The sequence below is a fragment of the Dendrobates tinctorius genome, unplaced genomic scaffold (genome assembly GCF_039654945.1).
Source record: "Dendrobates tinctorius isolate UK_male_01 unplaced genomic scaffold, ASM3965494v1 ptg000188l, whole genome shotgun sequence".
In the NCBI taxonomy this organism is placed as follows: Eukaryota; Metazoa; Chordata; class Amphibia; order Anura; family Dendrobatidae; genus Dendrobates; species Dendrobates tinctorius.
In genome coordinates, this window is record NW_027361855.1 from 2,126,621 (window position 1) to 2,138,842 (window position 12,222).

Here is a 12,222-nt window from a genome sequence, read left to right on the forward strand (position 1 = left end):
AAAATGAGAAATTGCTGGTCAACTTTTAACCCTTATAACTTCCTAACGAAAAAAAATGTTGTTTCCAAAATTGTGCTGATGTAAAGTAGACATGTGGGAAATGTTATTTATTAACTATTTTGTGTCACATAACTCTCTGGTTTAACAGAATAAAAATTCAAAATTTGAAAATTGCAAAATTTTCTAAATTTTCGCCAAATTTCCATTTTTTTCACAAATAAACGCAAAAATTATCGACCTAAATTTACCACTATCATGAAGCCCAATATGTTACGAACAAACAATCTCGGAATCGCTAGGATGCGTTGAAGCGTTCCTGAGTTATTACCTCATAAAGGGACATTGTTCAGAATTGCAAAAAATGGCCAGGTCATTAAGGTCAAAATAGGCTGGGTCATGAAGGGGTTAATGTTAACCTTTTTTCTTTATAACAATTTTGTTTTTTGCAACAGCTATTTCAGTTTCATATTTCTAATAACTGATGGACTCAGTTATATTTCTGGATTCAAATGAGGTTTATTGTACTAACAGAAAATGTGCAATCTGCATTTTAAACTAAATTTGACTGGTGCAAAAGTATGGGCACCCTTATCATTTTCTTGATTTGAACACTCCTAACTACTTTTTACTGACTTCCTGAAGCACTAAATTGGTTTTGTAACCTCATTGAGCTTTGAACTTCATAGCCAGGTGTATCAAATCATGAGAAAAGGTACTGTATTTAAGGTGGCCACTTGCAAGTAGTTCTCCTATTTGATTCTCCTATGAAGAGTGGCATCATGGGCTCCTCAAAACAACTCTCAAATGATCTGAAAACAAAGATTATTCAACATAGCTTTTCAGGTTAAGGATACAAAAAGTTGTCTCAGAGATTTAACCTGTCAGTTTCCACTGTGAGGAACATAGTAAGGAAATGGAAGAACACAGGTACAGTTCTTGTTAAGCCCAGAAGTGGCAGGCCAAGAAAAATATCAGAAAGGCAGAAAAGAATGGTGAGAACAGTCAAGGACAATCCACAGACCACCTCCAAAGACCTGCAGCATCATCTTGCTGCAGATGGTGTCACTGTGCATCGGTCAACAATACAGTGCACTTTGCAGAAGGAGAAGCTGTATGGGAGAGTGATGTGAAAGAAGTCGTTTCTGCAAGCACGCCACAAACAGTCGCCAGAGGTATGCAAAAGCACATTTGGACAAGCCAGTTACATTTTGGAAGAAGGTCCTGTGGACTGATGAAACAAAGATTGAGTTGTTTGGTCATACAAAAAGGCGTTATGCATGGAGGCTAAAAAACACAGCATTCCAAGAAAAATACTTGCTACCCACAGTAAAATTTGGTGGAGGTTCCATCATGCTTTGGGGCTGTGTGGCCAATGTCGGCACCAGGAATCTTGTTAAAGTTGAGGGTCGCATGGATTCAACTCAGTATCAGCAGATTCTTGACAATAATGTGCAAGAATCAATGACAAAGTTGAAGTTACGCAGGGGATGGATATTTCAGCAAGACAATGATCCAAAGCACCGCTCCAAATCTACTCAGGCATTCATGCAGAGGAACAATTACAATGTTCTGGAATGGCCATCCCAGTCCCCAGACCTGAATATCATTGAACATCTGTGGGATGATTTGGAGCGGGCTGTCCATGCTCGACAACCATCAAACTTAACTGAACTGGAATTGTTTTGTAAACAGGAATGGTCACAAATACCTTCATCCAGGATCCAGGAACTCATTAATAGCTACAGGAAGCGACTAGAGGCTGTTAATTTTTTTTCAAAAGGAGGATCTACGAAATATTAATGTCACTTTTATGTTGAGGTGCCCATACTTTTGCGCCAGTCAAATTTTGTTTAAATGCAGATTGCACATTTTCTGTTAGTACAATAAACCTCATTTGAATCCAGAAATATAACTGAGTCAATCAGTTATTAGATATATGAAACTGAAATAGCTATTGCAAAAACCAAAATTGTTATAAAGAAAAAAGGTTAACATTAATAGGGGTGCCCAAACTTTTACATATGACTGTATGTAGTATATTTGTATGTTGTATGAATGTAGTACCAGATAATGGTATGTAGTATGTATGTACTATGTATGTTGTATGAATGTAGTATATATGAAGCATGTATGTAGTATGTATGTTGTATGAATGTAGTATATATGTAGCATGTATGTAGTATATATGTATGTTGTATATATGTAGTATGTATGTTGTATGAATGTTGTATATATGTAGTATGTATGTTGTATGAATGTTGTATATGTGTAGTATGTATGTTGTATGTATGTAGTATATATGTATGTTATATGAATGTAGTATGTATGTATTATGCATATATGTAGTATGTATGTAGTATGTATATATGTAGTAAGTATGTAGTATGTATATATGTAGTATGTATGTAGTGTGTATGTAGTATGTTTTTGTTTTTTTGTTTTTTTTTTACATTCAACACATTAGCCGGATGATGGGACTACTACTGTCCCATCATTGGCTAATGTGTCAATCACTGTCAGTGTAGCAGGCATCGCCCGATGGGACTTGTAGTCCCATCAGACGATGCCTGCACACACAAAAGACCCCCGGCAGGCCCGTACAGACCACCGACAGCCGGCACAGGCCCCCCGAGAGGCCCATACAGACCACCGGCAGCCGGCACAGGCCCCGAGAGGCCCATACAGACCACCAACAGCTGCACAGGCCCCCGAGAGGCCCATACAGACCCCGCCCGCACACACAGACACGCACAGTGTCCGCCCACGCACCGTCCACACTTCCCCCCCTCCCGAACAGGCTGTACAAGGCAAGAGAGGGGTTTTTTTCAATTCCGATATTTCTGTCCCATTGACTTGAATGGGACTTCCGGGATTGGAATCGGCAATACCCGATACTTTTTTTTAGATCGGCCGATCCATTCCGATACGATATTTTTCAGTATCGGCTGGTATCGCTCAACACTATTAGGGAGTAATATCTTAATTAAATTAATACGTCCGGCTACAGACAGTGGAAGTTTACCCCAGATCGCGAATTTACCCCTGACCATCTCCAGCAATGGTTGTATATTGAGTTGCAGATCAAATTTACTACCTTGAGAGATATGAACACCCAAATATTTAAAACTAGTTACAATGGGCAGTAAGGAGAGAGACTCAAGTCGTGGCAGTGGAGTGTGGGAAAGAGGCATCAAAGCAGATTTCTCCCAACTTATGTGTAGGCCAGAATATGTACTGAATTTATTTATGGTAGTGATCACGCTTGCCAGGGTCTCTTCAGTTTTGTCCATAAATATCACCATATCGTCAGCATATAGGCCTATGGTATCTATCCGATCCGCTATTTCTATACCAGCACTATTAGGGGAGGATTTTATACGTATTGCCAGCGCCTCAATAGCAAGAGCAAAAAGGGCCGAGGAAAGGGGACACCCCTGACGAGTTCCTCTATGCAGTGAAAATGATTCAGATATGGAGTTATTTACAATAACCCGGGCCTTAGGCTTCATGTATATAACATTAACCCATTTTTGGAATCTTTCACCAAATCCATATCTCTGTAAGCATGCACGGAGAAAAGGCCATTCAAGCGAGTCAAAGGCCTTGGCCGCATCCAGCGATGTCAGTGCCCATTCATTATCTGGTACCAAAGAGCTATATTGGACCACTGACTGGACTCGTCTGATATTTATGGAAGTACTCTTACCCGGCATAAAACCCGTCTGATCAGGGTGTACAAGATCTAATGTGACTGAATTTACTCTTTTGGCTAAAATTTTTGTAAAAATTTTATAATCCACATTTACTAGTGATATTGGCCTATAAGATCCACAATCTAAAGGGTCCTCCCCCTCCTTTTTAAGAACTATTATATTGGCCTCATAAAAGGACTCCGGCATGCATCCCCCCCTCCCAAATCCCACGAAACACTGTCAACAAAAGGGGTGCCAGTATATCCTGATATTTCCTATATAACTCCACAGGAAATCCATCCGGCCCAGGGGCCTTCCCAGAGGCCATGCCTTTTATGGCATCCTCTACCTCCTCCAGAGTAAACTCTGCATCAATAAAGGCCTATTTGGAAGGGCTTAGCTTAGGAAATTCTATATCTAACAAATAATTTAAACACTCCAGGCCATCCCCATCAGTCTTAGAATTGTACAATGAACCATAATAGTCAGAAAAACATTTTAGTATCTCTTCAGTTGAGGAAACCAAAGTACCATCTGAGTCACGAATCTGTAGAATTGTGTTAGTAGCATTGTGCTGTCGTACTAAATATGCCAGAAATTTACTCGCCTGATTCCCCATTTCAAGACTGCTGGGCAACAAATAATTTACGTTTCGTTTTAGTGTCAGTGTATTGAGCATATAGCCTTTGAGCGGTCAGCCATTCTACCCTGTTACTGTTAGTTTGATCCAATATATAGGCTGCCTCCGAGTCTTTCAGACGTCGCTCCATCTCGCCATCCTCCTTCGATGTTTCTCGCTTAATATGAGAAATTGTAGAGGGTAAGCAACCCCGTAAATAATCTTTACGAGCATCCCAGAATACATTAATATTTCAGGGTTCGGGATGGGATGAGACGAAGCAATGTAATTGATCTATCGTTCTATCAGGGGATGTTATCAACTTCAGCCAAAAAGGTTTCAACTTCCATGTTATCCTATAGGTCAATGGCCCAAATTTAAGCTTGAGAATAACTGGACTATGATCTGAAATCCCCCTACTTCCATGTTTGATATCCACCCACGTCGCGAGACCGCTAGACCCAAAAATGTAATCTATACGAGACAGAGCGCTTAGTGGAGGAATGACAAGTATACTCCCTTGTCTCTGGATGGCGCACCCTCCATAGATCCAACCACCCGCTACCCGCCATGAATTGTGACAGTTGGGATGTACCCGGAGGGGAAACCCCACCCTGTATTCCATCACCCAGTCTCAATTTATCCAAATGGCTGTTCATGACTAAATTGAAATCTCCCATACAGATGACATGTGCGTCTGGGTAATTCCCAAAGCAAAGCTCAAGGCCTTCCGAATAATTGATATATTGGCTGGAGGGGAATTATAAATACAAAGGATGACATATTTCTGAGAATGAATCAGTGCATGCACAAACACAAATCGTCCTTCGGGGTCTTTCCGGGCCTCCCTAACCTCCCACCGAACATCCTTATGAATTAACAGTGAAACTCCCCTTGAGTAGCTGGTATGAAAAGCATGTATAAACCATTGCTCCCACGGTTTCTGTACCCATCGAACCGTATCTCTGGTCAAATGCGTCTCCACTAGAGCCACAACGTGAGGATGGTAATGTCTAATTTGTGAGAACACTTTAATTTTTTTCCGAGGGGTTTTTATGCCTCATTCCAGGTCATACAAATCACCTCATAACCCATTCCCGTCTATCTGGATATAATACATGATGATGCCTGAACCAGGTGCAGAGAACCCACATAGATAGCAGAATTTGGCGTCGGCTGCGGCCTACATCTAAACAATTATAAAAAGTAAAACTTTTAAGAAAGAAAAAGCAAAACAGGAACCTAATAACATAGGCGTACAGTCTTACGCCCTCATCAAAAGGTAAACAAGGGGATACCATCACTGTATACAGTGTCCGGTATAGCTGGCATCTGGGAACTCGCCGAGAGAGCTCCAATTAGACCGTTGATTGAGAGGATTCAAGGTAACAGTCGCCACATTAGGAATCTTTCGCAGGGGATCCCCTATGGGACCGTAGCCACTCAGTCGCCTCCGCCGGATCTGTAAAAAATACGGAGGAGCCTTCATGGACAATCCGGAGCCGGGCTGGATATATCATCGAATAAACAATGTTCCTATCTTTGAGTCGCTTCTTGACCTCGAAGAATTGTGCCCGTTGCTTCTGCAGTTCCATGGAGAAATCCGTGGAAACGGCATTGTTGAACTTGATAGGACTTTTCAGGCGTGCGAGATGTAGAATGGTATCTGTCTTTGCAATTGAGCAGGCGTGCAAGGAACGGCCGAGGTGGGGTCCCCGGAGGCAGGGGTCTTGTGGGGACCCTGTGAGCTCTTTCAACAGCGAACATTGTGGAGAATTCGTCCCCCAAGGAGGTCTTAAGCCAATCCTCCAGAAATTGGTCAGGATGCTGACCTTCCGAGCGCTCAGGCAGTCCAACAATACGGATATTATTCCGGCGCATTCTATTTTCCAAATCATCCGCCTTCTGCTTCCAAGCATTCATGGAGCCCGCCACCTTCGTTAATTTAGCCTCCATGGGTGTAATGGTATCTTCCACCTTGGACACCCTTGTCTCCACCTCCGTAATGCGTCCCCTCATAGCCTGCATATCCTGACGGAGTCTCCCCACCTCCGTATAGACATCCTCAATTCTCTCTGCCAGGGATGTCCTGGTCAACGAGAGAGCCTGCATCAACTGCTCCGATGCTTAAGGGTCAATTCCTCCTGTTCCGGCTCCTCACCCCCAGAATGGCGATTTTTGCGCTGAGTTTGAGAGGATGTGCTCCTATTATGTCACGCACTTTCAGTGGGGTCAACTCTAGCAAATTCCTTCAGCTTTTCTGCCGCTCCCGCCCCTTTTAAGTCGGCTCATGGTTGTCTGCAGTGAGGTTTAGCTGGACAATTAAAACTTGTAATCCGGGTATTTCCCACTACAGATGGGAATTGTAGCGGGGCTGGCGACAGTTAATTATGAATTAGTGACCGAGGGACCACGAGGACGATAGCCAGATACTGTCCAGATCTTAATGACCCGGGGAGGGAGGAGGAAACCCCGCAGAGGCAGCCACAGTGGGGGGGGCACATAGAGCCTCCCCTAATAATGGCGCCGATCGGCACAGTGAGCCAGTAAATGAAGAGGGATATCACGCGGGGCCCATTTTCCAGGGCACTCACCGCGTGTCCCCTCAGATTGCCAGCTGGTTTTCTTCACTGCCCGAAGGCGGTGCAGCAATGGGAGTCGGCGCTGCAGCTCTCAGCAACTGAGCTGCGCGCCCAAGATGGCCGCCGCCTCGTGGGGAGCCAGCCGCCCGCTTCTATCACCTCTGCCGCCCGCTCAGAAGCCCTCTCCCGACCTGCCACAGAGTGCCCAGGGGTCTCGGCATCCAAAGGGGGTCCAGCCAGCCGCAGGTGTGTTGTCAGGAAGGGGTCCACGATCAGGATCTGACAGGATGATGTGGAGCTCTCTGTACCAGCATCCTCTCCCGGTCACGGCATAGCCACGCCCCCTTCACAATTGATTTTGGGACTTTTTATTTTCCATTTTCACTATATTGTAAAACTGACCTGACACTGATTGTCCAGTTCAGTGCGGGTACACAGATACCAAATATATAGACGCAGATACCAAATGCAGCTCTGGCAATAATGAAGAGACCACTGCAAAATGTCAGTTTCTCTGATTTTTTTTCTTTATAAGTATATTTTTGAGTAAAATGTAAATTGCTCTTTTATTCGATCAGCTACTGACATGTCTCCGATTTTCCAAGCACTAAATTTTGTATTTTCTGAAAATGAGAAATGTTCCAAATAACAAAAAATGCAATGCTTTCAGACCTCAAATAATGCTAAGAAAATAAGTTCATAATCATTTAGAAACAACAATACTAATGTTTTAACTCAGGAAGAGTTCAGTTCAATATTTTGTGGAATATCCATGATTTTTAATCACAGCTTTCATGCGTCTGGCTTGCTTTCCATCAGTCTTTCACACTGCCTTTGGGTGACCTTATGCCACTTCTGGTACAAAAATTTAAGCAGTTCTTTGTTTGATTGCTTGTGACTATTCATCTTCCTCTTGATTACATTCCAGAGGTTTCCAGTGGGGTTTAGGTCTGGAGATTGGGCTTGCCATGACAGGGATTTTATTTGGTCGTCTTTTATCCACACATTGACCTTGCTGTGTGGCATGTCGCATTGTCCTGCTGGAAAAATCAGTCCTCAGAGTTGGGGAACAGTGCCTGAGCAGAAGAAATCCACTTTTTTTCCAGGGATAACCTTGTATGCGACTTGATTCATACGTCCTTAGCAAAGATTAACCTGCCCAATTCCAGACATGGAGAAGCATCCCCAGATCATCACTGATCCTCCACCAAACTTCACAGTGGGTGCAAGACACTGTGGCTTGTACGCCCTCAAGGTCTCCGTCTAACTATTAAACGACCAAGTGTTGGGCAAAGCTGAAAATTAGACTCATCAGAGATTACCTTACTCCAGTCCTCTATGGTCTTTCGCAAACTTTAGCCTGGCTTTCCTTTGCTTCATGTCAGTTGTATCCCAGTCATTTCATTTTATATTCAAAATATTGGCCTGCAGAGCTGAAATGACAGATCTGGTCACTGTCCAAATATTTCTGGACCTACCTGTATATAAACTTATAAAAGATGGCTACCAGACACAAAGTGAAAGAGATAATCACTTTATTAATAATTACATAATTGAAAATACAGAGACTCTTCATGTTACCAGGAATCACTATTGTCCATGCATGATAGTTTATACACCGAGGCCTCCATTGGTGATAAGTATAGTGGGGAAGCTGATATATACAGCTCCCTAATTGTACATGGGTGGTTTAAAGGGAGCCTGTCAGCAGGATTGTGCACAATAACCTACAGACACTGTCAGGTCAGCGCCGTTACACTGATTAAAATGATACCTGGGAGATGAAAACAGTCTTTTGTAGTTTAATCTTTATTTTCAGTTTTGAGTTAATGATATGCTCATGCTTCAGGGCGGCCTGTGGGAGGTCTTCATGTGGTGCTCTGGTTAGCTATTCATGTGTATGGCTTCTGACAGATCACGGATCCCTCACTGCCCTGCCCCCTATTTTACATACTGTATATCTTTTATTGTTTGTTAAAAAAAATCATGCAGGCGGTGGTGTCTGCTGTATAGCATGATTAGAGCTATAATATCCATATATTCATTTTATTTAGCGATATAAATTTGTTGAGGGGGGGGGGGAATTCTTCGTCAAAATGGCACTGGCCATAATTCATAATTCAGAATGTGATAGATGCTACTGCGCAGGCACCATCACAGTTTGCTAGGGGGAAAAAAAAACCCACAATCCTGCTGACAAGTTAGTACTATAATCCAATGGGAAACCTCAGAACTACAGGTGCCAATTGCTTAAATGCAAAAAGTGCAATGAGATATTTTATAGATTTATGTACGCAGTCTTTCCTTTCTTTCTGTCCCATCATTTTTTTTTGTGCTTTAAAAACAGATGAAAATCTGATCCATTTCTTTGCATTCTGATAATGACCAGTGTTATTTGTCTGTATACCGCAGATATTACTGCTGCCATGCTGATAAGCACGCATGTGCTAGCCTGTCTGCTTCCTAAAGTGCACTTGCCCTATTTCCTCCCCATTTATGTACATATATGCTCCATGTTGGCACTGTCTCAGACCACCTACCCTATGGGACAGATCCCAGAAATACTGGTTGCCATATACATAAACATCAGCTGACATGGGTCTATGTGCACCTCAGGAACGATAAAAGATCTCACTGTTTTGTTTTGGCCACTAGATGTCAGTGTTGTCATGCTGCGGTAAATCTGCTCTCCTCTTTTCTGCATTCTTGCTATTGATAACAGTTGTCCATGTTCTAGGTTTACCTGGAAAGACTTCTGACTTATGCTGAAATTGATATTTGCCCCAGTAACTGGAAAAGAATTGTATTGGGAGCAATCTTGCTGGCATCTAAGGTTTGGGATGATCAGGCTGTGTGGAATGTAGATTACTGCCAGATTTTGAAAGACATTACAGTGGAAGACATGTAAGTTGGGATATTCTCCCTTTTTGTATTTTAGTTACTTATAGTTTTCAATATAACTAACTAATGTATGAGTAAAAAAAAATATTTTATAATAGCAGACTGTAAGCGAGTAACCCTAAAGAAACCTTGTAATAAACCACATTTTGTTTTTGATTTTGTGTGTTTTATTATTGTCTGCCATTGGTAATGCAGCAACTTCTTAATTATTGAACATGTTTGGCCCATGCATTTGTGCAAATGTTTTGGGCATGGTAAATGGTTTGTGAGAGCTGGTTTCTTCCTACATGTACTGTGGATGTCTTCAGGGGATTAAGCACCACACTTCCTTCGCAGGAGATAACCCTAATCCTTTTCTGTTAAGGAGAGAGTAGTGCAGTCAACTCCCAACTGGTTCAAAATTCTGCAAATATCTATTAATACTTATAAGCAGCAATAAAATATGGTAGTTCCATGTAACAAAGCTGTCTATCTGAATTGAGTTTCACTTTTAGTGTGGCTTCTTCCTGGACACAACCTCTGACACCACAAAAAACAATATATGGCTAAGTAAATCAACCAATTTATTTAGTGCATCCACAAAGAATAATCAAAGTACATAATTAGAAATACTTAACCCATTCTCGCAAATGGATGTAACTACATCCAGACTGAACGTGATTTACCACATTTGGCCATACTGTTATGTCTGATAGATGATACGGTCTCTGGGATTGTTCCCATGCAAAAGCAGACTGTGTGTTCTAGGACAGGATATAGCTCCAATCCCGGAACTTTAAGCCTTAAGATTCCCTTTTCAGTATTGACCGAGGTAATTGAGCAGTGTGATTGTTCCTTTTGTCATCCCATTGGATGCAGTGTTAAACGGATTTTGGCTTTTTTGTTTTTACTAATGTAAAAAATATACCTTTGGTAGTACCCCTTTTGTAACGATAATATAAAACTATAGTTTTTCATCTCGTGTGGAAAACACTAAAATAAAATAAAGATGAGTATTCAATAATTGCAGGTTTCAAGGTGTTACCAATAAAAACTGTAGCTCGTTACACAAACACTCCCTCATTACAGTTCTGGAAACAGAAACAAGTGAAAAGGTTGATGCTCTTAAAATACGATTGCCCAAGAAAGTCATTTTTGTTTGCAAAAAGTAATTTTTCTTCTGAAAAAGTAGTAAAACATGTAAAGTATAAAATCATTATTACAGCTCACATGACTATTTACTGCATAGTTCAAATACAGTTCTAGATTAGTTTCATTTATTTTCTTTTGTTCATGGCTACTACCAAAAAAAAAAGAATGAAAGTGTGATCAAAAAGTTGTATGTACCCAAAAAAGGTACCAGGTGTGTGTGTATATAATGTGTGTATATGTATTTCTGTATATATACATTTTTTTAAATCCTCTCTTGTGCAAAAGCACCAAAGTATATAAAAACAATATTGATGTAGTATTGGTGTGATTTTGTATCAGCCCAAAGAATACAGGTGGCATGATAACTATATCGAATGTTGATTGGTTTTAAAAATTGATAAAATTATAGAATGGCAACCTTTTAGGAATAGTAGGGTCTCAATAATAATGTTTAGAAAAACGAGAGAAAAAAAGAATTTGAAGAATTAACTTTTATTGATATATTAAAGTTCAATTCTTGCTTAAAAAGTAGTGCAATGTAAATGTATATGGGCGGTGGCCTGGCTGGCATGTAGGGCAGACTGCAAAGTGTGAGCTCCCGCAGATTATCCTGTGTTTATCCTGCCACCGGTGATATTTGCTATCTGTGACCCCCCTCTGCTCTTTCACCCAAATCCTCCTGTACAAAGAGATTATCTGGAGAATAAAGGCCCTGTCTCACTAAGCAATCTCGGTAGCGAGATCGCTGCTGAGTCACAACTTTTGTGACGTAACAGCGATCTCACCAGCGAGATCGCTGTGTGTGACAGCGATCAGCGAGCGGCCCCCCTGCCGGTATCGCTGATCGCTGCAAGAAACCTCTGGACATTTCTTTGGTCGCTGGTCTCCCGCTGGCCAGCAGGCATCGCTGTGTGTGACAGCGGGAGACCAGCGATCAGGTGTAAAAAATAATAAAAAAAATAAAAAATATATTTATTCTCACCTTCCGACATCCCGTTCAGCCATCCTGCCTCTCTCCACGCTCCGGTCCCAGTGATCCTTTGCACGAATGACTGCGAGACTTTGTTATCCCGCGAGACCGTGACATCTCGCGGTCATTCATGCAAAGGATCACTGGGACCGGAGCGTGGAGAGAGGCGGGATGACTGAACGCGACGTCGGATGGTGAGAATAACTATATTTTTTATTTTGATTCTATTTTTTACAGGATGGCCACCGATGCCGGGCGCTCGGCATCGCTGTGCTGATCGCTGGTGAAGCTGTCTGTGTGACAGCTCACCAGCGATCACATAGCGAC

At 41.9% G+C, this 12,222-nt stretch overlaps 1 protein-coding gene across 2 annotated transcripts in view; it reads left to right on the forward strand.

Moving 5' to 3' along the window:
• The window catches only part of CCNYL1 (cyclin Y like 1), a 231,039-nt gene that overhangs the window by 181,445 nt on the left and 37,372 nt on the right, over nucleotides 1–12,222 (forward strand). For both annotated transcript variants that reach the window (XM_073552247.1, XM_073552246.1), the window contains exon 8: nucleotides 9,631–9,797. In XM_073552247.1, the coding sequence (XP_073408348.1) occupies nucleotides 9,631–9,797 (167 nt within the window). The remainder of the gene's footprint in view (nucleotides 1–9,630; nucleotides 9,798–12,222) is intronic.